This window comes from Rattus norvegicus, chromosome 4 (assembly GCF_021556685.1).
Source record: "Rattus norvegicus strain SHRSP/BbbUtx chromosome 4, alternate assembly SHRSP_T2T, whole genome shotgun sequence".
Taxonomy (NCBI): Eukaryota; Metazoa; Chordata; class Mammalia; order Rodentia; family Muridae; genus Rattus; species Rattus norvegicus.
The window spans coordinates 19,619,555-19,647,454 of NC_141537.1; the positions used below are offsets into that span (position 1 = coordinate 19,619,555).

Consider the following 27,900-nt stretch of genomic DNA (forward strand, 5'->3'; position numbering starts at 1 on the left):
CTGTTTCATTTTTATAACATTCATTGTACTCAGAACTTAATCCACCTTCTCCAAGTGAAGACCTGCATAATGTCAAAATTTGGACCCGAGGGGTGAGTGGATGGACCCTTATCGGAAATTCTCCTTTGGGAAATGAGTCCCTGGTTAAATTGACCATCACTCTCCTCTCTTCAATTCAGAATCTGTCTTCGTTTTTAAAACTTGGCCAAACCAGCAAAGTTCCAGCCAGTGTTAGCACTTCATTCCTATCCCATAATTTTGGATTGCTTGGCTAAATGAGGTGGGGCCTGGTGGGGGGATGGGGGTATCATTGAGAGATGTTAATTGTTTTTAAATGTTTCTCAAACAGAAAAGGAATGTCCAAAGAAATCAAAATGAGAGGTTTGGAAGCCCCACACCACCCTTGGAATTAAGAAAAGATGCTGGAAATAGGGTAGAGAGCTTCTTGGAAGGAAAGCGCAAGGTCAGAAGGAGACTTAAAGCAACCACAATCTCCATGAAGCAGAAGTAAACTTACCTGCATAGGGGATGGTGACAGGAAGCAGGAGGAGGTGCAGCAGGACATGCTGCAGCAACAGGACCGGCAGAAGTTTGGTCCCCCACATCATGCTTGCAGTTCGAGCAGGCTGATCCCTCTGCAGGAGATGCCGGGCTGAAAGAATCCTGTTGCAAGCCGGTCGGTTCTGAGCTGCTTTTATTGCGATGAGCTAAGTTTGTTGTGTGATTAACTGGAAAGATCTAGGACTAAACTCCCTCTTACGGTAAGAAACTGTTTAACAACAGCCCTTTACTCTCTTCCAGCCCCTTCCTTTCCTTAACCCCCCCCCCCCAACAAGCAACAGATCCCAGCTCTCCCCACTCCACTCACTCCCCCTCCCAGAAAGAAACTTACAAAGCAAAGGTCACCTGGCCCGAGGCCAGCTGCAATTTAGAAGCCTGAGCTCCAGATCCTTGTGGCTCCTATCCGAGTAGGGAAGGGAGGAGCAAGACTCAGCCCAATCGCTAAGTCAAGGCACAGGCTGAACACCAATTCGCCCCGTTTGAACAGGAAAATGCATGTGTTTACATATCTATCTGGGAAAAGAGGAAGGGGAAGCAGCATAAGAGGAGAGCGGAGCAGCCCTTCTGCCAAATGAGCCCCAGCTCCTAGTCTGCGAGCTTGCAGTGTTGGAGAGATTCGGGGATGAACACTGACCCCAGTTCCCGGGATTTTAAGGAAAGTAAGAGAAGAGAAAGGGAGTCAGGGGGGCAGAACCCAGGTGAAAGAGGGCAGGTAAGAAAAGGGTGTGGCCTTGAGGGATGAGAAGAAATAGCAACAGAAACAAAACACTCAGGGTTTCAGGCCAGAAAATTGCCCTGTCCAGTGGACTTTCCTCAGAAGAGCTATCCCCAAACCACTGCAAAAGGATCCCAAATACATTTTTCAAATGTCTGTTTTCTGATGTATCTGTTGATAATTTCCCTTAAACCATCTAAGGGACAGACATGGCCCGTTTCTTATCCCTGACAAGCAAACAGATACTGGTTTTTCTAACCTTGTACACAATCACATATGTCCACATGTCAGTATGTATGCATGAAGAATTTCACTAGAGACCCATTGGGCTATTTTAATTCCTAAGTAAGGTCTCAACCTCTTTCCTCCTACACACACCCACAGCACCACGGTCTTCGGGGAGGGAGGGGGCAGAGGGGCTCTGATCCCTGAGTATCACGTTTTGGTGAGATCATTGCCCAGACTTCTCCTTTTATTACAACACGAGGAGGGTGCTCTGATGTGTCAGAGAACAGAGTACAGTGTTTCTGAGATGGATACTCAGAAGAACGAATACCTCTTTAGAGAAAGAGAAAGTCAACAGAATGTGAGACCTTCTCTGGAGTAGCCTGCAACCCTACAGAGGTAACCAAGGGCAAAATTAAAGTCGGTAGCAGGATGGCCTGTCTCCACCTCCACCAGCAAAGGCAGATCTCTCCACCCTCCTCAGCATAACTACAGCTACCTGCAGAGACAAGAGAAAGGAAAGAGGGGAGGGGACAAGGGGGAGGCAAGAAAAGAGAAAAGGAAGGAAAGAAGGAAGAGAGGTAGGAAAAGGGAAGAGGAAAGAGAACAAGGGGGAGGGAGAAGGAAGGAAAGAAAGAAGCTGGCTGATAGGTCCCTGGGCTGTGGAGTATCTAGTGATGAAGGAGAATTCCTTTGAAGGACTTTATTTTTTAATTATATGTATATGAGTGTTTTGCCTGCCTTTATATCTGTGTACCGCTTGCATGCCTATTGCCTACGGGAGCCAAAAGAGGGCATCAGATCTTCTGGAACTGGAGTTGCAGATGGCTGTCCTTGAACTCGGGGACTTTGGAAGAACCATCAATGCCAAAGGATCTACTTTCTATTACCTGTTTTCCGATGCTCTTTTTCTTTTCACCACTTCTGGGTATAAAAGCTAATTCAAACACACTTTTTAAAAGTTTCCCTCCCACGTTCCTATTGTCTATTTTACTTTTTAAAGCGGGCATGTGCCTCTTCTAAAAATCTCAGTTTCCATCTGTCACCGACCACGACTCTAAGTTGCCCTACCGCATGTCTAGAGCTTTGTTGGAGAGTAAAGGGGATTTTAAGGAAACAGTTTCCCCTGTAAATTTGTAGGTAGAATGAATGGACTGAAGTGATCTGTGTTTCTGTTTGTTCCTCTTCTCTCATGAGGACCTCGCCCTCCCTGAGGGTCTTCTCATTCTATGGCCAGTTAATAGTTGCTGAAGGAATTACATTTTCTTATGTGTGTGCCCACAGTCTTGTGATCCGTCCTAATGACACTCATCGGTCACCCCATCCTTCACAAAATAAAAACCTTTAGAGGTAGAAGGGGGACTCTCTGGGAAGAGAAAGGGGAACAGTAGAGAAGGAAATGGATGGGAAAATGATAATTTGGCAATAAATTTGATCAGAATATACTATGTCAAAGTGTCATAATGGAAACCATTATATATATAATTAACATCTGCTAATAAAAGCATTTTTAAAAGATTAGGACTGAATTAATCTGTGATAAAAACAGAGCAGCAACACAGATATTTTCATAAATTTAATTGTCAGCAAGTACAATAAATACCCTACACCTATTTTAAATTATCAGTTCCTTTTTTTTTATTCTGACAAGTTATTGGTTCCTCTTTATTGAAATCGTGGCTAATATTCACTGGTCTTTTAGTACATGCTAAGCATTTTAAGTCCTCATTCTTTCATGTAAACCTTGGGATAAACATAAGACGAACCACCCATTACAGTCCCCATTTTATTGTCAATAAAACTTAAGAAAGCTGTTTATACTCAGGTGAATTGCCCAAGGTGACAAAATATTTAATAATCAGGTGTTTGTTAGTTTCAAGTAGATTGGCCATGCTCTATAGGAAATAATAAATGTATTTCATGTGTACCTCATGGGTAGCTAGAATTGCCTAATAAAGTTTGTAATGACCAAAGTCAGTCTAAAACCGAATATGTAAGAAATACTCAATAATAAATTACAAAAGGAATATTGGTACAGGGCTGTCCTAGTTTCTATTCTCCTCCTGTGAAAAGGCAAAATAACTAAGACAACTCTCCTTTTTTGGGGGAGGGGGTCGTGGTGGGGAGGGGGAAGGCATTCCAGGAAGGATTTCTCTATGTAGCCTTGATAGTTCTGGAACTCACTCTGTACACCAGGCTGCCCTAGAACTCACAGAGATCCACCTGCCTCTGCCTCCCAAGTGCTAGGATTAAAGGTATGTGTTCCCACTAATATAAGACATTTTTCGTCTTTTATAAGAGAACTCTTATAAAAGAAGGCATTTCATTGAGGACTGGCTAACAGCTTCAGAGGGCTATTCTGTTATCATCATAGCAGGAAGCACACAGTCATGGTGCTGGTGCAGTAGTTGAAAGCTTTAGGTCCAGATAGGCATGCAACTGGCTTGGAGACTCTGGACCTGATGCTTTTGAAGCCTCAGAGCCCACCTGCAGTAACACCCCTCCCCCAAAAAGACACATCTACTCCAACAAAGATGCACTTCCTAATCCTTACCAAGCAATTCCCTATATATTTGAACATATGGGGCCATTCTAGACCATGTTAACATCCCAGCCACATGGGATGCTTTGACTTTAAGACAAGCCTGTGAACATAGTAAGATTTCATCTCTAAGAACAATTTCAACACATATATAAATAACTTAAAAGTCTTTAAATCTATAATGGACTACCTAAATTTAATAAGTTACTAACACTGCCATTTTTCTGCCTGTGGGGCTATTCTCTTTCTAAATCATAAAGCTTTCCCCTTCCCGTGCTAACTGCAAAGTGTTAATATTTTTATAAGCCCCTCAAACTTGTGAATTTTTTCTATAAAATGAGAGGTTTTCTAAAAGAGTACTTTGTATCCCATAATTTGTGAAACTATTTAAGCACATCATAGATGTCTATGATTCTAAACCTGTCCTGATATTGAGTTCTTTTGTGTGTCCTGGAATTTAGATGGATTGAAAGAAGAAGTGTGTACTAGTGAACGTTGTACAGGCCGTCTATGCCTTTAGAACACATGCCAGGTAGGGTGCTTTCCTAGTATGTGTGAGGCCCTAATTCAAATTCTTGAAGCATGGGGAATGACATGGGCTGCTATCTTTTTGAAAGTCCACCTTTGTCAACACTAGTGATTTGCGTATAAAGGTGACGCTGAACAAGCTAACATGTGATGTGATGGATCCTGTGGTCTCAGACTTCTCCTGAGTTCCCTGAATAGGAACAAACTCATTCCATTGCATGAGAGACTGACACATACCATTTTCTGATTGGCCCTCTTTAGATTCGAGTCATTCATATGACCAGTTTCAAATTCTAGTTGGGTCACTTATTAAACTTATTAGTGGATAATTACAATTAATACTGAGCCTCTGTATCACCAAAACAGGATACTACTAGTAAGAACTGGCTAACCACTTTCTATTTTTATCTCGATCTTCCTTCTTTTTAGAGAAAAGAGGGGGGCAGGAGTTACGTATATTTAAGAAGCACGTGTTAATAATGTCGCTAATTTACAAATAATGAAACTGAGGCTTACTTATGAAAAGTAACTCAGTTTAGGCTAAATAGTTTATAAAGCAGGATTTGAAGCAATACTAACAGAAACTCTCTATTAAGAGATCCCAACGTTCCTTCCACCCTTAAAGTCTCCCCATTGCATGTGTGTGAATTCTTTCTTATGTACACATGCGTGTGGCACTGCTCACCTTTCCTCTGGTTTCTCATTTCTTCACTGTTTGTTTCTGCCTCTTGGAATTGCTTTTCATTTACACTTCACTGTTGGATAATTAATGTTGATTCGCCCTTGCTGTAGAAAACATTACAAAATGCATTGCTACCTGGAATTGTGAAACATTTTTGAGCCAAAAGAGAAACCAGGCACGTGAAATGCTGCATCATTTAGGAATTACTGAAGTGCAGTACAACACGTTGGCTACAGATAGTCTTGTGTGTTTTACACAAGCTATTTTTAGGATTTAAGTTTAAGCTAAGTAGTACCAATTGAGGAAAAAAAGAAAACGCTTCGCCCGTGGTGTAGGGTGGCCACATGTTTAGTTAACAATTTCCATAGGAGATAATGAGGATATAGAATTTTCTCTTGTGGTTAAGTTTCTTCTGCTCTGATAGACATAAGAACCAAAGGCAAATTGTGGAAGAAGAGATTTATTTCAGCTTGTAGCTTATAGTCTGTCATCTAAGGAACTCAAGGCAGGAACTAAAGTAGAAATCATGGAGGAAAGCAGCTGATTGATTTGCTGTCCATAGCTGGCTCAGCCTGCGTTCTTATACCACCCAGGACCACCTGCCCAGTGGTGCCTGCCAGCAGTGAGGTAGGCTCTTCGACAGCAACCATTAGTTAAGAAAAATGCCCGCAAACTTGCCTACGAGCGAATCTAATAGAGGCAATGTCTCAATTCAGATTCCTCTTCCCAAAGATGTGTAAGTTTGTATCAAATTGACAAAAATGAAGCAACACACTCACCATTTCACAGAATTCCTGTATATGAAACTGATTATTCTTGGATGGTTCATTAAATGCCATCTAAAGGTGATTTTGGACTCAACCAGCTAATGGCAAGAAATGACAGGAAAAATCAAAATAAAAACAACACAAAAATACTAACAAGTGTTTGGTAACATGAAATCCAATACTTACTATCATATTTTCAGATACTAGGAACAATGATAACTCTTTTACTGAACACCAAGAAACAAGGACAGAGAAGAACTCATTGTTTTGAAGACATGCCAAGTTCTTCATTTGAGACACAAGCCTTGAGAACATAGTCACAAGAAAAATGTTTCCAAATAACTATTTTTCACAAAACACCTGTCTACTGAGGAATGTGATATAATACATAGAGCCAAGCAGTCTCTGGGCGTTAAGAACATGGCAAGTCTTTGTGCTTTACAGAAGAAACACTTGGCTTAATTGGAAACAAGTGACAGGATTTTAGAACACATTATAGACTTAAGGCAAAGTTGATTTTCTTAATTAGTTCAATATTGATGAATCTCTAAAAGAACTCTACTGGTTTCTCAATCAACTCATAGGCTCCCTCACCAACTCCCCCATGACTTTGGCCACACCCTCCCTCAGGAAATTTGTTGCAGAATTTGTGGTGAGACTACAATACAGTCTCCAGGAAAATGACAGGAAGAGTTGGAGTACATCATCAAAGGTAGGAATTGTCATGTTTATAAAAATGGAAGGGTCACTGTTTCTCTAGAAACCTGATAAAGAAGCTGAAGCAGGAAAAATTTCATATGGCTCACTAACATCTACAAAGCCATGATAGCATAGTCCATATGGAGAGGTTGTTCTAAAGCAGGCACGGCTTGAGGCTGGCTTGCCTTTGGGAGTAGAGAGAAGACAGGCGTTGAGAGCCCTAGGAAATCTGAGCTGAAACTAAACTCTGATGGTGCTTCTTAGGTTTTGTGTTCTGAGACACGTGGGACTGTTCTCTGGATCCAGAGGGCCTAGTTAACTAACACTCATCACCTTGAGCTTAGAGGCCAGCTTTTATGTATTTCCAGGTGTTGGTTGCTTTGTTAAATCTGAAGTACCCGAATGTTATAAACCCTAAGCACGCCACACCTGGCATGTGAACCCAGGCATATCAGTAAAATACAGGAATTGGGGGAAATCGCCTTCTTTTGTCTGACTTCAGAATTCAGTGAAGATTTGGAGGAAAAGAAAAACACACTTGGTGCCCCCTCCCAAAAAATGCAGTCTTCACAGTGAGGGATTTTTCAAAGCAACTGTTTAATCCATTCATCTTGCATCTTAAAAGCCATGTCATAAAATTGAGGTTTCTCTTTCACTATATGTACATGTTGCATGTTTATTGTGGTCTTGGGGATATCTGAGGGCAACTCCATTTGCCAGATGGCACTAGGCACCAGAGTTATATTTCAAACTTGGGAAAAAAGGCTCCACATACATACAAACATGCATACATATACATACATACATACATACATACATACACATACAAACATGTTATATTGTACACAATTCATTTGGTATATTGGTTGCACTTACAATTACTTATGACCTATTACCTATTTAATGTGATGGTATTATGGTCCTATATAACATATTAGTCTTTATACGTGTTTGAATGGCTGAGTTTACATTTGATTTATAGTTTGTGGCAGTACTGTAGGTTTATAAAAAGCTTACACAGGGGTCCCTTAATCTTTAATCCTTAGAATCCTCATGGTAAGTGGTAGAGTCCTAGGCAGACTTCTTACCTTTTTCTTGAGCTTCAGGTTATTGGCTTTCCTTGGACCTATGGAGACGGTAGAGAACCAAGGGACTATCAAATCCACCAGAAACTTGCTTTTCTCTAGACATGGAACATTGGATATGAAGAATCAATCCATGGTATCTGAAACTCTTGTGCCTTTTAATTATTTGACTTCGCTATGGTTAAACAATTTAACCATTCACATGGTTTTACAAGTCGCAATGAAGCTATTGGGAAATATCAAAATTCTAGAAAATGTAAAGTGTAAAGGACAGATGAGGTACCTTTCCCAAAGCTTTAATCTAATCCAGAAAGAAAAGAGAAAAAATGAAAAAGAGCCAAATGTTCTCACACCATACCTCTAAAACAGAATCACGCCTCATATACTGAATAGGCGATGACATTAAGCAGAACACCCACTACGAAGGAGGGTAGATTATAACTTTCTTCAAAAACAAAACAAAACCTTCTTGAGGGGGGAGATGTAGCTCGGTGGTTGAGTGCCTACTGTGACTGTTTTACCTTCAGACACACACCTGCACACACACACACACACACACACACACACACACACACACCCCACTTGGGTTAAAAGAAGAAGAAAAAAAAACAAAATTTCTTTGCCTGGATAAACAAAATATTTTATTGAATTCGCACAGCCTCTTGGTGCATGGTTGATTAAATAAATTTTTTTGATATAAATACGAAAGTTTGCAGAATTCTCAAGGAGAAACAAGCCATACATTGCTCTAGCATTCCTTACACTGAAAGCTGTGCTAACATTCTTTCATGTGTATTTAATTCTTCAACATTATTACATCTTTCAAGTCCGGATTGTCTTGAGTGTTACTTATCAAAAAAGAGTACTTTACTTAATTTTTTATATAGGATTTCTCCGTGATATAGAGGTTCAATGTCTGGCTGTTAATGGTTCTTCTTGAGAATTTGTTTCTTGGTTAATGAACATACTAAGATAATGTAAAAACCACACTAGATGGTTCAGATCATATTTATAATCATACCAATTGCTGACTAGAAAATCTAAAAAAATTAATTTGCTGTACTCTTTTGGAAAGTTACACTAACAACAATCGCAACAGATATGCGTGTTATATTTATAACATTAAAATAGAATTGTAATTCTCTGTTACAAGAATTAGGCACATAAAACACAAGCGACACATTTTAGGATTCACTCAGTTTTAGTTATTAGAATTATTTTATATACTAAAATACTTAAGATATCTCAAATAGAAAACACCTAATTTAAAATAAAGAGTGAAGACATGATTTTGGCACAGTGGTATTAGAAAATCCCTTGGTGTTTTACAGTTATTTAATCCAAAATGTCTGCTAATATTATAATAAATTTTATGTGAAACCAAATATGAATTAGGTTTTTCATGTGTCCATATATTAACTTATGTCAAGGAAAAGAAACAGAAATCCAACATATGAAATATTGCCAATGAAAAATTTATTAAGTAGATAATTTTACAGCATAAAAACATTTTGACAGTCTTATTAATAATATGCTTGATCCAAAACATTCGTATTGATTAAATGGCTCATTGCTAAAATGTTAGCTTTTTTTAAATTCAAAAGATAGCAGTTCACTACTGTCTATAGAGTATGTGTTCGAATAATTTTTTTATGTTGTAATCAGGAGCCTATAACAGTGTCTAGTATAACTTATTAACTACCAAAAACTACTGTGTTGGTTTGAATGAGAATGGCCAACATTGGTTCAAAGCCATAAATAAATGGTCACCAGGCAGTGGCATGTTTTAAAGGATTGGGAGGTGTGGCATTGTTGGAGAAAGAGTGTCAGTGCAAATGGGCATTGAGAGTTTCAAAAGCAGAAGCCAGGCCCAGAGCTGGGCGCTCTCTCTCTCTCTCTCTCTCTCTCTCTCTCTCTCTCTCTCTCTCTCTCTCTCTCTACCTGCTCCCTTTATATCCAGATGAAGAACTCTAAGCTACATCTCCAGCACCTTGTCAGCCTGCATGCAGCTATGTTTTACACCATGATTTTAATAGCTGGAGTAAACCTATGAAACTATAAGCAAGCCCCAATTAAATGCTTTTTTATAAATAAGAGTTCCCATAGACATGGTGTCTCTTCACAGCAATAGAATGCTAAAACAACTGTGTAGACACCGAGTAGGCCCTTATTCAGTATTTTATGTATGACTTTGTTGTGTGATCATGACCCTTTTGATAATCCTCTATCTCCAAAAATAATTTACATTACGACTCATCACAGTAGCAAGAGTACAGTTATAAAGTACCAATGAAAATAATTTTATGGTTGGGGTCACCACAACATGAGGAACTGTATTAAAAGAACACAGAATTAGAAAAGTTGAAAACCACTGCTTTAAACTAAACAAGAAATAGCAAATTTACTAATTAGTTTTAGGCAAACCACACACACACACACACAGAGAGAGAGAGAGAGAGAGAGAGAGAGAGAGAGAGAGAGAGAGAGAGAAATATTTAAGTAAAATCTGTTTATACAATAATCATAAAGGATTCCAAGATTGGCCTACTATGAGAGAGAAGACAACTAGGTCTTTAACTTACCTAAGATCTGCCAATTGGCAAAACAAATAAAACCAGAAAGGGTTTGTTTTCTTGAACTCTAAAAGATTCCGCTTCTCTAATACTTATCTTCTTATGTAGGTTTGGAACAAAATCCAAGATTCATGTCCACAATAAAAACCATGGAATTCATTGTGTGCTGTCCAGTTACCCCTTGACATGAGTACTTGCCTGGCGTGTAGTTGATACACCCCGTGACAATCCATTGAAAAGACTTTTTTTTCTTTGCCTGTGGTTTATAATACTAAAACTTACAAGATATTAACACTGGACACTAGAATTCATTTTGATTGTTCCAAAGCCATTCAATACTATAAATATGCATATGTTACAAATTCTACATCGAGATCATTATATCTTGTGACTTGAAATGTTTTTATGATATTCCTGGAGCCAAACATGAGTCAGATGGTTTTATACAAGTATTACAATGTACAAGACCCTAAACACACTCTTCTTACACCTTTATTACTTTACACATCTTTACGTTCATTCATTGATTCAAAATATTTATGGAGTACCCTGCCGACTTTTAGTGATTACACAGGGATTTTTTCCATGTCGTATTAGATGATGCCTACCAAAGGTACCGATGCCCTAATTCCCAAATTATGACACCTTACACAGCAGAAATGACTTTGCATGCATGGGACAAGAAGTGATTGTTTAATATCTCTCTGTGTTTTTCAGCTTTCATTGTCATAACAAAAACACCATAGATAAACGACTTCTGGTGTTTGTTTTGATTGGTAATTTTGAACCTTCCAGTTCACTGACAGGACGGGCACCATTGCTTTGTTCCTAAAAGCCATGGAACACATTGAAGAGGAGAGCATGTCAAAAGCAAAGAAGAGTCAGGCCCCATGACTCCCTCCATCAAAGGAGACATTCCCAGGGAACTAAAGACATTGTACTACACTTCTAAAGATTCTACCATCCCTCCAAAGCACTGGCCTGGTGATAGAATTTTTAACATAAGCCTTTTAGGGTATATTTGGGAACCAAACTCCAGCACCTTTGCAACCAGGTGTGTCCATCCCATGAGGTATTTACATCAAAGAAAATGTCCCAGCCATGTTCAGAGAAATGTGTGATGGCAGAGGGATCAAGTCAAAGTGACTGGCTTTAAAGATCTATTAAGATAGTCACAGACTGAATGCTGTCGGCTTATGAAGACTAGAAACGAGTATGAAATTCTCCCTTGGATCCTCCAGGAATGAATTCTCTCTGGAAATCACGTTGTCTTCACCCTGGTAAAAATGATGTCAGATTTAAAAACTTAAAATTTCAAAGATGATGTAGTTGTGTTCCTTTTAGGCACCAAATTTGTTGTAATCTGTACCCACAACATTGGAAATGTAACGTGTAGGCCGTACCTCCCTGAGTGGTCCATCTGTTTGAAACTTTTCAGATTTTAAGCTACTTCTATGCTGTGCACTTAGTGTTAAATGTAGTCTTGATTGAGTGATTGCTCTACCAAGGAAGCTCCTTCTAAAGAAATGATTTGTCCTCATTAGGTTCTGATGGCAATCTTTGCCTCCCAGCAGTCTCTTCCTTGCCTGTGCAATGATGCATTAACCGCTCTCTGAGAGAAATGTGTTGCAATGTGCTGTTTATTCAAGAGATCTGGAGAAAGCCCCAAAATTACACTTGACTTTGCAAGAAGATTAGCAAACAATAGCGCTATTTTGAAAGACAGAGATCTGTATCATTGAAAAGGGAAGTTGCAAAACTAACTTGTCCTTTATCTATTGAGATTCCTTAGGAAGGAGGAATTTACAACTTGTATTATCCTAGCTGGAGACACTTTTATGCTGCTGGCATTTGTCCAGTACAAGTTTATCTGATACCCTAAGGCTTCACAGAGCCTCCTTTGGGATGTAGTTCCAAAGTGCTTGTGCAAAATGTAATAGAAAAGTTGATGTAGCAGAGAAAGGAAAAAAACCCCACATCATTTATTTAAAAAGAACAGAGAACAGAAAAACTGGTTTTAGAAAATGGATAAAGTCTGGTGTAAAGTAAGTAATTGAACGTATTTTCCCCTCCCCTTTCTTATTGCCCACTTACTATGCCTTCAATGACTATTGTATTTATATATCTTATTACGAACATAAATTATATCCTAAAACAATCTCCAATTTTTGCACCTGCCTGGAAATGACAATTGTATTTACTGTGTACTCTCTATGTACTAATAGATATGAAGTCATTTAAAGACTTAGGAGACATTCAAAGAAGAAATTATGTTCTAGGAGTAAGTCATGTTAACAATAACCTGAGTGTAGTTTTTAAAGTTTATATGCAATATATATGCATATGTACATATTATCATTTCAAGTTTTTTTTAAATTTTGTATTTCTATTTTCTGAACTGCACTGTAATGATTTAACTGATGAGTAATTATAGCTCAGTGTGTATTTCCTTTTTTTCTTCAACTTTCTTAGAATTCAAGCATTGTCAGTCAACAATAGCCAAATATCCATATTTTTCCAGTTATTTATATTTATACTGTTTTCCATAGCTAAAAATATCATTTTCACTCATGTAAGAAATATGTATGCAAAATTCTTGGGCTATCTCTCATAGTAAGTTTTGGGGAATATTTAGTTGAATCAACTCTAGACCATAAATAAAAATATCCTCAATTCCATTTCTACTCTGAGCCCATTGTGTATCTCACGCTTTCTGATATGGTTTTACTCTCTGTAACAAGGCTTGAGTGATCCTGCTATTTCCATCTCAACAGGTGAGTGTTGACTTTGACTAAAAACAGCAAATCTTAGATTATAATGCAAATAAAGTTAGATAAAAGGTCAAATGTCCAAGCTATGAACCTGTAAAGAAAGGGGAAAAAATAGCACAGCGTCTTAGAGATGGAAAGCAGGGGATCTCTTCAGTTCCAAACTAGAACTGAAAGTAGAAATGTGTCCATTGACAATAAGAAGTTTCCCTCTCTTAGCTGGTTACTTATCTTAGTCATTACTGTGGTTGCCAAACCGCTCACATCATTCTATGTCACTTTGAGGTTTTCTCAAGAACTCTGTAAATGATTAAACACATTTCTTAGATATTAAAATTAAATATTGATTGTAGCCTCCGAGTTAATCCATTGCTTTTGACAACACCTTCAACCATCATAGTCATTCTCTCTCTCCCATTTCTTCTTCACAGCCAAAATACAATTCATTATCATTTCATACAATTTTGTGTGCTCTTGACTTGTTGAACCATTAGAAAATCCTCCCTCATGTTGATCTCAAATTCCACCATAATTCTGCCTCCCAAAATCAATCAAACAATAAACCTATTCCCAATTATTTAAGGTGATCATAAGTTATAGGATGTACACAACAGCAGTCCTGTAACTATTCATTATTAGCCCAGTGCTGGGGAGGGAAAGACAGGTGAATCTCTGAGTCTTGCTGGACAATCTGTCTGGCTGCACCAAAGAGCTCCAGGTTTGGTAAGAAACCCTATCTCAAAAAAATTAAGTGATGAAGGATTAAGGACTTTGACTTTAGACTTACACACACACACACACACACACACACACTGACATAATACACACTTGTGTAAACATGTACACCTACAGACAGGCAGAATAGAACTTACTTTGTCTCTGTATGGACTCAAAACCATACTGGTGTCAATTAGATTCAATGCTGACCCTATTATCTACTGGCAAGCTATTATATATCAAGAACAATGGAAAGACCATTGTAATAACAATGTATTGTTTTATCCCCATAACAATGAACTATGCACTGTTGCTGGTGCAGCGCACTATTTCCATCCAAATGCAATCATCTCACCTCCGAATTTTGCCACTGCAGTCTCTTGGTCTCTCACTACTACTTTCTCAGCAGCTTCGTGACCCTCCTTCTACCTACTTGGTGGATATTTATGAGTAATAAAGTATAAATGTGCACAAATATATTTTACAGCAGTATTAAAACTGTGTAGTAAAACCATTCCCACATAATAAATCCTCAGAAATGCAATAATTTTACGGTGTAATTTTTCCATGTAATCTTTTCTTTAACTCGTACTTACAAGGTTATGTCAGCTCATAGATTTACATGTGATTCAGTTACGAAGCTATAACAGGTAAATACTTAATCATACATATTTTGGCTGTTCATCCAAGATGAACTGTACAATAATTCAGAAAAGATACATATCGTTAAGAGTTTTTTGAAATATGAAAACGAAGGAAAGAACACTACAAAGGCATACATGAAGAAAAATCTTTGAAATATTTATCCACATTCAAAACCAGAGACTCTTGTTTTTCAACAGGAATACAATTCAATTGCAATAGCATTAGGAGCAAAAAATAACTGTACAGGAATGTGTTTTAAATTACCGAAGTGACACCTTACACTCTTTTCATATCAGGTTCAGGACCCCCCTGTTCTTCATAGTTCACAAATATATAAACAGACCTGTCAGACCTCGCCAAATTTATTAACATTTGGCAGGTTGCCTCTGCAAAGGCAAAAGAAGAAAGAAGAAAGAAAAAAAACCCTCCTTTAGAAGGAAGTTTAAAATGAGTAAGAAAAATAACCACTTAAATTCAACCGGCCCAAAGCAGGTTGCACTTACTGGCGAAACCGTACATTTCTTAATTTTTATCTATCATAAATGTGTAAAGACAAAGAAGCAAAATGACTTTCAAACACACCCGCCTCCTTCCTCTCTTGCCTCCTGCCTGTCTTATCTCCTGACTCTTAACCGGAGAAAACAATAGGTAAATCTTTGCCATTCAAATGAACAAGAGACAAAACGTCACTCCACAATGAAACTGCCACACACCCTAATGCTCTGTATTAGTTTCTACCTCTGTCATTTTTATCAGTTCCAAGATTCAAAGGCTTGGTATACTAATATTAGGCAAATGTTGTACTACTGACCTATGCACCCAGCCCTTACAGCTTGAAATAATATGGTAGTTTGTAAATAATTCTTTGGTCATATTGCTCCAGATAATAATACTAGATGGGGAATATTGGACCCAGACCGTTTCATCATGAATAGCTAAACAATCAAGTGCTTTCCAAATTTTGCGTGCTATGATTTGCATTTATTTACATATAATAAATTAAGAACATATTGATGATAATAAGTATGCATATTGTTATATTTGCACATGTTCAAGATGCATTTAGATAAAGTAAAGTCCATATAATAAATGCAAAAATATTTCTTCAAACAGTCAGTAGTTGGGTATATCATTCTTAGAGTAACCTTGCCAAACTTTGTTTCTTTTGTTTACAAAACTTTTGGCAGCTTACTAAGCATGTCTGGCCTGCTAACATTTTTTCAAAACTAAATACCTTAATATTTAACGAAGCAATATGTTTTATTTAAGAATGAGAAATATTGAAGGCTAGGGATAAAAATCACTAGTACCACGCCATGCACAAGGCCTTGAGACTGATTCCTAGCACCTATAACAAAACACCAATTGAAATTCATTCAGTTAAGTCATAAATTACCTCCCCAAAGGCTTGCTAATGTGCTTGCTGTGTTTCTCTATGCCACTGTGGTTTAAACCATGTTATAAAATCCAGTCATAAAACTATGGAACATGAGTTTTCCATAGGGAAGAGACAAAATTGGTATTTAAAAGCTCCTTAATCAAAAACTATAAAGGATTGATTTAGGACAAAGTGGGACAACTTTACAGGTCTGTTTTTAAACATATTACTTACTTTCCAGCCTGGAGAGATGACTCAGCAGTTCAAAGCACTGACTGCACTTGCAGAGGTCCTGAGTTCAATTCTCAGAAACCACATGGTGGTCACAACCATCTGTAATGAGATCTGATGCCCTCTTCTTGTGTGTCTGAAGACAGTGACAGTGTACTCAGATGTGTAAAATAAATAAGTTTAAAAAATATTACTTTCTGAAAAAAATGAAAAACAAAAAATAAATTTAATGTTAACATCTATGTGGTCTATACACAACTTAATCAGGAAATGACTAGTTTCTTCAAATCCTCTACCAAAATTACTAACTGGAAAGCACATATTCATGCATCATGCTGTCATTCCAAAGTATCATGCTATAATTCTTTTTTCTTTTCCTCTTTTTTTAATTTTATTTTTCTCGGATATTTTATGTATTTATATTTCAAATGTTATCCTCTTCCCACTGCCCTCCCTTACTCCCTCTCCCTTCCCCTTCTTCTATGAGGATGCTCCCACTCCTACCCACCTACTCCCACCCCAACACCCTGACACTCCCCTACACTGGGGAAACAAGCCTTCACAGGACCAAGGATTTTTCCTCCTATTGATGTTGGACAATGCCACCGTCTGCCACATATGTGGCTGGAGTCATGGGTTCCTCCATGTGTACTCATTGGTTGGTGGTTTAGTCCCTGAGAGTGCTGGTGGGGTTTGGTTGGTAGATATTGTTCTTCTTATGGTGTTCCAAACCCCTTCGGCTCCTTCAGTCTTTTCTCTAACTCCTCCACTAGAGTTCCCTTGTTCCGTCTAATGGTTAGCCGCAAGCATCCTTATTTGAATCAGTAGGGTTCTGGCAGAGCCTCTCAGGAGACCCGTATCTCTGTCTCCTGTCAGCAAGCATTTCTTGGCATAAGCAATAGTGACTGGGTTTGGTGGCTTCTTTGTGATGGATCCCCAGGTGGGGCAGTCTCTGACCATTTCTTCAGGCCCTACTCTACTCTTTGTCCCCATTTCCTCCCTGAGTATTTTGTTCTCCCTTCAAAGAAGGACTGAAACATCTACATTTTGGTCTTCCTTCTCCCTGAGTTCATATGATCTGTGAATTTTTTTCTTAGGTATTCCAAGCTTTTGGACTAATATCCACTTATCAGTATGTGCATATCATGTGTGTTCTTTTGTGACTGGATTTACTCACTCAGGATGACATTTTCTACTTCCATCCATTTGCCTAAGAAGTTCATAAACTCATTGTTTTTAATAGCTGAGTAGTACTCCATTGTGTAGATGTACCACATTTTCTGTATCTATTCCTCTGTTGAAGGGCATCTGGGTCCTTTCCAGCTTCTGACTGTTATAAAAAAGGCTGCTATGAACATAGTGGAACATGTGTCCTTGTTATATGTTGGAGTATCTTTTGGGTATATGCCCAAAAAGAGGTATAGCTGGGTCCTCAGGTACTCTTTCCAGTTTTCTGAGGAACCTCCAGACTGATTTCCAGAGTGGTTGTACCAGTGTGCAATCACACCAACAATGCAGGAGTGTTCCTCTTTCTCTACATCCTTGCCAGCAACTGTTGTCCCTTGAGTTTTTGATCTTAGCTCTTCTGACTGCTGTGAGGTAGAATCTCAGGGTTGTTTTGATTTGCATTTCTTTGATGACTAAGAATGTGAAACATTTCTTTAGGTGCTTCTCAGCCATTCAATATTCCTCAGGTGAGGATCCTTTGTTTAGCTCTGTACCCCATTTTTAATAGGATTATTTGATTCTCTGGAGTCTAACTTCTTGAGTTCTTTGTATATTTTGGATATTGGCCCTCTATCAGATGTAGAATTGGTAAAGACATTTTCCCAATCTATTGCCATTTTGTCCTATTGACAGTGTCCTGTGCCTTACAGAAGCTTTGCAATTTTGTAAGGTAGCATTTATCGATTCTTGTTCTCCAAACATAAGGCCTTGGTGTTCTATTCAGTAAATTTTCCCCAGTGCCCATGTGTTCAAGGTTCTTTCCCACTTTCTCTTCTATTAGTTTCAGTGTACCTGGTTTTATGTGGAGGTCTTTGATCCACTTGAACTTGAGCTTTGTACAAGGAGATAAGAATGGGTCAATTTGCATTCCTCTACAAGCACCATTTGTTGAAATGCTGTCTTTAACCATTGGATAGTTTTAGATATTTTATCAAAGATCAAGTGACCATAGGTGTGTGGGTTCATTTCTGGATGTTCAATTCTATTCCATTTATCAACCTGCTGAGTGCGTACCAACACCATGCAGTTTTTATCACGATTACTCTGTAATACAGATTGAGGTCAGGGGTGGTGATTGCCCTAGAAGTTCTTTTATTGTTGAGAATAGTTTTCCCTATCTTGGGTTTTCTGATTTTTTTCAAATGAATTTGCAAATTTCTCTTTCTAATTCTATGAAGAATTGAATTGGAATTTTGATGGGGATTGCATTCAATCTGAAGATTGCTTTTGGCAAGATGGCCATTTTTACTATAATAATGCTGCCAATCCATGAGCATGGGAGATCTTTCTGTCTTCTGAGATCTTGAAGCCACAATTATGCTTATACCTAAACCACACAAAGACCCTACAAAGAAAGAGAACTTCAGATCAATTTCCCTCATGAATATCGATGCAAAAATATTCAATAAAATCTCACAAACTGAATCCAAGAACACACCAAAATGATCATTCACCATGATCAAGTAGGCTTCATCCCAGGGATGCAGGGGTGGTTCAGTATTCAATAATCCATCAACATAATCTGCTATATAAACAAATTCAAGGGAAAAAACACATGATCATCTCATTAAATGCTGAGAAACCATTTGACAAAATTCAACACCCCTTCATGATAAAAGTCTTGGAAAGATCAGGAATTCAAGGCCCATACCTAAACATAATAAAATCAACTTAAGCAAACCAGTAGCCAACATCAAACTAAAAACTTGGAGCAATTCCACTAAAATCAGGGACTAGACAAGGCTGCCCACTCTCTTCCTACCTATTCAATATAGTACTTGAAGTCCCAGCCAGAACAATTAGACAACAAAATGAGGTCAAAGGGATACAAATTGGAAAGGAAGAAATCAAAATATCACTATTTGCAGATGATATGATAGTATACATAAGTGACCCAAAAAATTCCACCAGAGAATTCCTACAGCTGATAAAGAACTTCAGCAAAATGGCTGGATATAAAATTAACTCAAACAAATTAGTAGCCTTCTTCTACTCAAAGAGTAAAAACGGCTAAGAAAGAAATTAGGAAAATGACATCCTTCACAATAGCCACAAATAATATAAAATATCTTGATGTGACTCTAACAAACCAAATGAAAGATTTGTATGACAAGAACTTCAAGACTCTGAAAAATGAAATTGAAGAAGATCTCAGAAAATGGAAAGACCTCCCATGCTATTTTATTTTCCTATCTGCTATTTCCTTACCATTCTCTGGATCAGTTTTGTTCCTGTGAACTGGCTCTTAGACTGTGTTGTAGATGTTGGTTTCTTATCCTGATACTCAAATGCTTTCCCTGTCAGAGCTCCTCATGAAAAGTCATTGTGCTTCGTCACATTTGACTCCTTCCTGCTTAGTCAGAGAGCAATTTACTCTAGCCCTTGTGTGCATGCATTTCTTTTTTTCCTATTTATTTTCACCTATTTAATTTTTAATAATTATTTTATTTATTTACATTTCAAATGTTGTTCCCCTTCCCAGTCTTCTGTCTGTAAATCCTCTCCCTATCTCCTATCCCCTTTGCCTCTAAGAAGGTACTTCCCCACTCACACGCCCACTTTCCACGCACCCCTCCAGCCTCCCCCTTCTCTGGAGCAACCAAATTAAAAATGGGATAAAGAACTGAATAAAGAATTTTCAATTGAGAAATCTCGAAAGGCCAAGAAGCACCTAAAGAAATGTCCCGTATCCTTAGTAACCAGAAACACAATCAAAATGACCCTGAGATTCTACCTTACACCAATCAGAATGGCTAAGATCAAATTCTCAGGTGACAGCAGACGCTGGTGAGGATGTGGAGAAAGAAGAACATTCCTTCATTGCTGGCGGGATTGAAAATTGATACAACCATCTTGGAAATCAATCTGGTGGTTCCTCAGAAAACTGAAATTAGTTCTACCTGAAGACCCAGTCATACCACTCCTAGGCATATACCCAAAAGATGCTCCTACATATAACAAGGACATGTGCTCCAGCCTTTATTATAAAAGTCAGAACCTGGAAATAACCCAGATGTTTTTCAATGGAAAAATGGATACAGAAAATGTGATCTATTTCTTTTCCTTTTTATAGAGAGCACATCTAGGAGCTTCTAATGATGGTTTCATACTTTCACAAAACTCTCATAACAGTATTCAGTCAAATATCCAGTATCTAGAGAAGACATTTTTAGTTTGATGAGGCATCAGATATTTAAATCAACAATGAATAAAATGATTTCAGATAGTAAGTCTTATAACTGGTAGAAAGCATGATACTTTGGAAGTCCAGCAGGATAGAAAAATTAAATTAGGCTTATGAGGCTAAGGCAAGATATTAAGTTAGTACTGTCTTGTGATTATGAAATGATTTTAGGTGAAGTGAAATTTTCTGGTTTCTTTGAAAACTCAGTTGTGTCGTGTGATGTTTTTCTTGAAATTGTCTTACGATAGGATGTTTTTTGCTGAAGCAGACACATGGGAGGATGTTTTCCTAAGAACAGGCACGTGGTGTTTTTTAAAAGCAGCCTGGAAAAGGCCATGTGATGTTTTGCTGGAGCAGATGCTTGAGAGAACACATGATATTTGGAAAGGGTATAAATATAACCCAACACAGTGGAAGTGGATGATGCTGGAGACATTGCTATGCCTTACCGTTCTTTCCTGGTCATCGCTGGGCTTTGTTGACCTTGGTCATCACTGACAAGGCTGGGTGGTATTGGTACATCTTACCATTCTTTGCTGGTCACCATTTGTCATGACTTCATAGAGAAAAAAGCAACAGGAAATTTCTGGTGGTGTTCTGGGGATTCTTGCCACTTCTGTCTACTCAGTCACTGCTGATTCCTAAATGGTGTTTGAGAGTGAATCAGTGCTCCTGATTTCTATGAACTGACCTGCTAATACCCTGACAACACAGATTGGATTTTCTCCCAAATAAAGCCCTATTTCTAGACAGGTCTGCATCTACCTTTCCTCTAATCCACTTAAAGAAAGGTTAAAGCATTTAGGAACCTTTAACAAAAGTAGGTTTTTAAATAATCTGAGCCTACAATCAGGTAGAAGAAATTCCTGGCAGCGCAAACATAGTTTGAAAGCTGCACTTCCAGAATGTATCTGTTATCTGATCTGACCTTTCAGCTGTCTTCAGCCTTATTCATCATTGAAGAAAGCATTTTCGTGTCAGACTAACACATCCCAACTGTAAGTTCCCCTTTAAAATAGATACGACTCTGTAATATCTTCAGTGACAGACATTTTTTTGAATCATTAGCATCAGATACTTGAATTAGCCAAGATCCATTTTTAAAACGCAAAGCTTTTTTTTTTAATAATTAAGATATTTAAAATTGTTCACATGTCACTTTCTTCTTACTCCTTTAGATGCGCCAGCCTAGGTCAATAGCATGACCTCCTTAAAACAGTTTCTCATGTGAAAAACATAGCTGGTATTTCTTCAGGAAACTCAGTGCTAGTGGAAAGGGACAAATGGATTTACTGTGGATTTACAAATGGCTCACTACTTAACTGGCCTCAGAATGAAACAATTTAACCTGTTTCCTTGAATCAACACAATGTTCATTAACAAAAAATGTACTTGCTCAATGGTTTTTGTAAATAGTAAGGAAATTCTCACACATAGAAGAACCAGTGGGGCTGGAGAGATGGCTTAGTGGATAAGAGCGTTGACTGATCTTCCAGAGGTCCTGAGTTCAATTCCCAGCAAACACATGGTGGCTCACAAACATCTGCATGGATCCAATGCACTCTTCTGGTGTGTCTGAAGACAGCTACAGTGTAGTTATATAAATAAAAGTAAATAAATTTGAAAAAAAGAGTTTACTTCTAATACTAGCTTCATATTCAAATGTGTGTGTGTGTGTGTATAACCATAAAATTTTTTAAAAAAAGAACCAATGCACACATAGGAATATACTACATTTGTATTTCTGGGACTGGATTACCTCACTGGGTAAATTTTTTCCAGTTTTGTCCATTTACCTAAAACTTTCATTTTCCTTTATAGTTGAATTTTTAAAAATCCTATAGGATATATGAATTATATTTTCCTTAGTCATTCGTTGCCTAATGGACACTCTAGGTTGATTCTATTTCCCAGCATGTATGAATATAACAGTCGTGAACATGGTTGTACAAGCATCTCTGTTGTAGACAAAAAGTCTTTTAGTTGTATGCACAAAAGTGGGTCATATGGTAATTCTATTTCTAGTTTTATTTTTAAAAAACTTCTAGAATGGTGAGTATAACTTGGACTATTTGTAGAAGTCTGGAAACAAGAAAGGAGCCATTGGGGGGGGGCAGCACTGCATTCATCAACAAACAGTGGTAAGTAGACGTTAAATAAAGAAGAGAGGGAGAGTAGTTGGGGTGGAGAGGTTTAAGCAGAAACTGTTTGGGGATAAAGGAAAGAGGAAAGTGAAGGAGAGGTAATTGAAGTTATGATGTGTGAGAAGGCCATATGTAAGCCTACCACTTTTCAATACACTTAAGGTATCATTTGAGAAAATAGTAGAACACACATGATATGAAAGAAAAGGGAATAAATACTGGGTGTTAAAATTGACGGTGGATAAAGACAGGACCCCTAAGGAACATAAGAGGATTGCAGGTAGCATAACCAGACTAAAAATGTATGAAGAAGCCTTAGCAGAAGCAAGCTAGTCAATGTTTGAAAGGATTTTAACAGAAACAAAATGGTGGACCTAGGACTCATCAGCTATTCAACAAACAAGAAACAACAAGGAGAACAACAAAGACCCCAGTGTCAGGCATGGGATTTGTTCCGCTGTGTTATTAGTCAGGTTGGTCTCAGAGGTCCCCAAAACAGCAAAAGCTATTGCTATTGCTCTTCATTTTCTACATTAGTTCGTTAAAGGACCCAGAAAACCCCATTTGTAACCGACCTAGAAACTTCTTCCACGACTGGATATATTTAATTGTACTAGAAAGAGTTATGGATGCCTCTGATAAAGAAAAGGCATTGGCTAGCACGGAACCCTACATTCTACGATACACACCTACCAGGAAAGCTGTGCCTAGTAATACAATCGTGCCATGACTACTATGGGGTAAACAATTGCTTTCTGGTCACATTTGATGTCTTCTACACACTGATGTAGAGGATTGTAGGAAACTGATGACTGGAATAATAAACTTCATCAAAAGCTCATGACTAGACAGATAATAGGTCATACAGGGAAACCTCCTAACTACTGTTTGCAAAATGGTGACGTTATGAAACTGACTTCAAAATGTCTGTGCTTAAACTGTTAATTGCCTTGCCCCCAATTGTTGTCTCTAAATCATAATCCCAAAGTGTTAGTGATTCTGTTATGACAGGGCTTTAGAAGTATTAGATTGTGGGGGGGAGCCATTCATATGATTTGGGTTAATGTGCTTGTAAAAGACACATAGTACCACACGGTACCCGGAGAGCACACATTAACAAAGTGTCCTCAGCAGACACTAAATCTACAGCACTTGGAGTTTCTAGTCTTTAATGCTGTTAGAAATACATTTCTTTTTCTTTTTTTTTTTTTTTAAAGATTTTATTTTATTGTATATGAGTACACTGTAGCTGTCCTCAGACACACCAGAAGAGGGCATCAGATCTTATTACAGATGGTTGTAAGCCACCATGTGGTTGCTGGGATTTGAACTTAGGACCTCAGGAAGAGCAGTCGGTGCTCTTAACCACTGAACCATCTCTCCAGCCCCAGAAATACATTTCTATGATTTATAAGTTAGACATTTTGTTACAGCAGACCAAATGAACAGACTCTTAAGTGTTCACAGTTCCTCTGCCATGAATTCTGTCATATTAAGAACAATGAAGTGAAACACTCAGGAACCATATGCATCAAAAAATAAATAGAGGCTGGAGAGATGGCTCAGTGGGTACAGGAACTTGCTGCTCTTGCAGAAGGCCTGAATTCAGTTTGTACTATGTCTCTTATAGGTGGTAGCCCATAAGCACCTGTAACTCCAGCTTTAGGTCGTATACCTTCTTCTCGATTCTGAAACTACATGCAATTGTGTGCATGTGAGCACACACACACACACACACACACACACACACACGCACAGAGCAAGAGAGAGAGAAAGAGGGAGGGGAGGGAGGGAGGGATGGGGAGGAAGAGCAAGAGAGAGAGAGAGAGAGAGAGAGAGAGAGAGAGAGAGATGAATAAATCGAAGGTGTGGAACCTGAAGCCCAACTTCTAAACTGTGTGTCAAGTCCTGAAAGCAGATATGACAATAATTTTCTTTTGATTCTAACAATAAAAGTTTCTGAACATGAATTGGGACCAAAAGACGTCTTTAAATCAAATTCGTAATGAATCCCACAACTTCTGGGAGTGCTGGCCTGTGTCACGTATCACACAGCTTTACTGTAAGCTTGGTCCACAACACGGAAAGCATTATGTCCCACTATACCCTATAACCCCTACATATGCTGCCTCAGTCACCTCAGCTGAAACATGGGGGACTGCATGCTGTAACAGTGTCTTTTTGTACGTACACATCTTTATGCTCCTCTTTCAAAATGGTCAGTGATGGCAAAAATGGTTTGTGTTTCCCTACTTTATTTCCTATAATTAAGTTGATTTATCTTTGGATTGAATTGGTTATATCATTTTGTTTGGTAGGTTGATTGGTTCATTTGGTTTTGATTTGATGGCTGCTTGAGCTCTTGAGGTTGATAAAAATATTTTAAATAATTTTTCATTAAGACAAATATTATAACAATTTACAAAAGTCCTAAATACACTTCAGCTATTTTATACTATTTATGAAAAGAGGCATTTTTAACATTACCAATTATAAAAACAAGATGTTGATCAACTCTGAAAAACTTTAATGAATTTTAATTTAAAACTCTGTGATATAAAATATTCAGCAGTATTTAATACACACACACATCTTGAAAGTTAATGTCTGTATAATTTAGTACTGGTAAATATCGGTTAAAAGATTTGCTATGCCAGGCAAATATTTGATCCCCAGATTTTATGTCTGAAAAGAGAAATGACCTTTTTAAGGTCACTTGAGTTGTGACTTATACATTTCTACACATATCTATGTAGATAATAGATCGATGACAGACAGACAGACAGACAGACAGAAAAACAGATAAATGCAAGAAATGTTTAGCTTCAGAAGCCGCTATGGAGAACAGACTTTTACCAGTCACCTTACTTATTCTTACCCTGGGAATGAATGCCTGAGCCCAGTGTAAAGGAGGGAGGCTTCTAATCATCATGCATGGAGAAAAGACCCTCCTTCTTAAGCTGTGACCTCCTAGAGGACAAGTCCAGGCCTCATGTACCTCGGTGTCATCAATGTGTGGTTCTGCAGGTCGTGGGTGCTTAACACAGATGTGTGTATATTTTTTTCCTAAGATGCTGACATACTTTTGAGTGCTTAAATTAAATAAGGCTATCAACAGAACATGAAACCACCAAAATCTCATTACCTTGCTCATGACTGGGTTTCTAAGGGTGCAGAGGTTCACACGGAGAAGTCTATGACCCCTGGCACCATGTTGCTTGAGTGACTGGCCATTCTGAAAAGACAGCCATCACTGAGCCAATTGGGGCAGGAGTCCTCAGTTTAGTCCTGCAAACCCCTCACCACCCATGGTCAGAAACCTGGCAACTCCCCCTGGCCACTTTGCCAACAGACTAATGATAATACACTAGAGCAGGTCGTTGCCCTCAAAGACGCAGACAATCTCTTTTGTAATATCCCGGGTCCCTGTGTTATACGTTCCAGCAAAGGGGGAGGGAGTTCCTATGGATGCTTTGTTCGGGGATGCTTTATGGTTCAGTATTTTGTTATATTTATTTATTTTTGCTTTTTGCTTTGTTTTGTTTTGTTCCCGTTCAAGTTCGAGGCCAGAGAAGTGTATCACCCATAAAGTAACCCCAGCCCTTTGTGCCAGAGGAATTTCTGACAAAATGAATGGTTTCAAATGCAATAGCTTGCTGACCAAGTTCCCAGCTTGCAATCTCCCCGGAATTTGCAGTCTTGGATTGAACCTCCACAGAAAGCTCCTTTCTGTGATGCCTTTGCCATCTCCATTGTCCTTGCTAATCCTAGGAGACTACTACGCAGGGCTAGCTAATTTGGGTAACTCAATGTGTGGTCATCTTTAAGAGTTATGTTATTCTGTTTCCCTCAGTTGTGTCTAAGAATGTAAAGAAAATGCCCCAAAGTGTCTTTAAAATCCTAAATTTAAGGCAGAGCTGAAAGAACACAGGAAGTTTTCCCTGAGTAATTGAAGTGATTACATGCAGAGCGCTTTCCCATAATCAGTGAGTTTCAAAGGAGGGTACAGAGTGATTGACAGTGTTGGCCACCCTTGAAACTACCTCCTGATTGGAGAGAATAATTATAAGCAAGGAAAAAGAAACCCAGTTCTCTCTTTTCTCCTTTCTCCTCTCTCTCTCTCTCTCTCTCTCTCTCTCTCTCTCTCTCTCTCTCTCTCTCTCTCTCTCTCTCTCCCCCCACATTTAAAAAAGATTATAAATAGCAATTAAATTTTTGACCAATTAGAAATCTCATTGGGGGGACTTAAAAAGCAGGCATCCTTGTTATACCAACCATGAGAGTTTTTCCTCTGATTTTTCCCCCTAATCCATTATTTACTGAGCACCTTTTTACTCCAGACTGTGGGAAAGAGCAGAAGATCGGACATTATAGAGTCAGTGGTGTGAACAGCTAAGCCTATCAATAGATGGGCTCTGTTCTCAGGGCTCTTGATTTTTCAAGAAAAACCACAAGGGCCAAATGTCAAGTTATGATTCCAGTTCCTGCTTACTCTCTACCAATGTGCACATCCATGCGCAATGTGTGTCAAAAGAGCAGCAATTCCAGGTGAGGCTGGCATGGTGCTGTTTGGCTCCAGAAGCAGAAGAATTCAATAAAGCCCCTGAAAAGGCGCTGTTCATGCATCCCTGTGTACCATGGGGGTGGGTGCCCTGGCCTGTCAGAAGAAGCTGGGTGATTTTATACTGTCACTGAAATGCTTCTGAAACCATCTTGAAAGGAGAAAGGGCTTCTAAAGAGACCATTGTGTCCTTCTCCTCAAATGCCATACTCTGGAAATAACAGATCCCAAAGAAAAACTTCCCACAAGAAAAACAGATCTCATGCAAGGTAAAGGGAGAAACAGAAATCCTGACATGACTCAAAGAGAGGACTGGTCTCCCAGGAAGAGATATCTTTCCCACAGTCCTTATAATTTATACACCACCCTGTAGGACAGACCAAGTAGGACCAGTGATGGGTGGAACCACACCTTGACCAGGACTACTTAATAGTGCATAAACCATTAGTGCTCCATTTATACACAAACTTCATATCAGTACTCCAAAAATGACTTGGAGTCACTGGATCCTTTATTTGATCCTGTTTTCAGAGTGAAATACCTCTCCTTGTTCTGCTCGATCATTTGTTTTCTAGTTTATGTATTGGAGGCAAGTGTCTGAGCTTTCCCAAGATGCTAGAGCTCAGCCTTGTACGTCACGGACTATGAGAGTGCTTCCTTCCTTCTAA

The 27,900-nt window shown here is 38.5% G+C and overlaps 1 protein-coding gene and 2 long non-coding RNA genes across 15 annotated transcripts in view; 1 reads left to right on the top strand and 2 right to left on the bottom strand.

Annotated features, from left to right (window-relative positions):
* The window catches only part of Hgf (hepatocyte growth factor), a 71,540-nt gene extending 70,790 nt beyond the window's left edge, over nucleotides 1–750 (bottom strand). For 3 of the 4 annotated variants that reach the window (XM_087655891.1, XM_087655889.1, XM_087655890.1), the window contains exon 1: nucleotides 518–685. In XM_087655891.1, coding sequence (XP_087512017.1) covers nucleotides 518–608 — 91 coding nt within the window. In that variant the 5' untranslated portion in view covers nucleotides 609–685. Of the gene's footprint in view, nucleotides 1–517 lie in introns of all 4 variants that reach the window. The other variant, NM_017017.2, reaches the window with a different exon arrangement.
* LOC103692033 (uncharacterized) lies at nucleotides 1–13,496 on the top strand. 3 transcript variants are annotated; one of them, XR_015685909.1, is made up of 4 exons: nucleotides 1–92; nucleotides 350–761; nucleotides 6,605–6,732; nucleotides 11,095–13,496. It is a non-coding gene; the product is annotated as an uncharacterized LOC103692033 (long non-coding RNA). The 3 variants fall into 3 exon arrangements; XR_015685910.1 differs by lacking the exon at nucleotides 6,605–6,732; XR_015685908.1 differs by lacking the exons at nucleotides 1–92; nucleotides 350–761 and adding an exon at nucleotides 1,727–1,900 and having other exon boundaries at nucleotides 11,095–13,495.
* LOC147994706 (uncharacterized) overlaps nucleotides 9,258–27,900 on the bottom strand; it is a 26,086-nt gene continuing 7,443 nt past the window's right edge. Inside the window, exons 2-6 of one of the 8 annotated variants that reach the window (XR_015685918.1) lie at nucleotides 21,959–22,112; nucleotides 20,977–21,168; nucleotides 16,120–16,313; nucleotides 10,459–11,654; nucleotides 9,260–9,713 (exon numbers count right to left, since the gene is read on the bottom strand). This is a non-coding gene — a long non-coding RNA (uncharacterized LOC147994706). Of the gene's footprint in view, nucleotides 9,732–10,458; nucleotides 11,655–16,119; nucleotides 16,314–19,551; nucleotides 19,637–20,976; nucleotides 21,169–21,958; nucleotides 22,113–27,900 lie in introns of those variants that run through there. The other 7 variants (XR_015685917.1, XR_015685915.1, XR_015685911.1 and 4 more) reach the window with 7 other exon arrangements.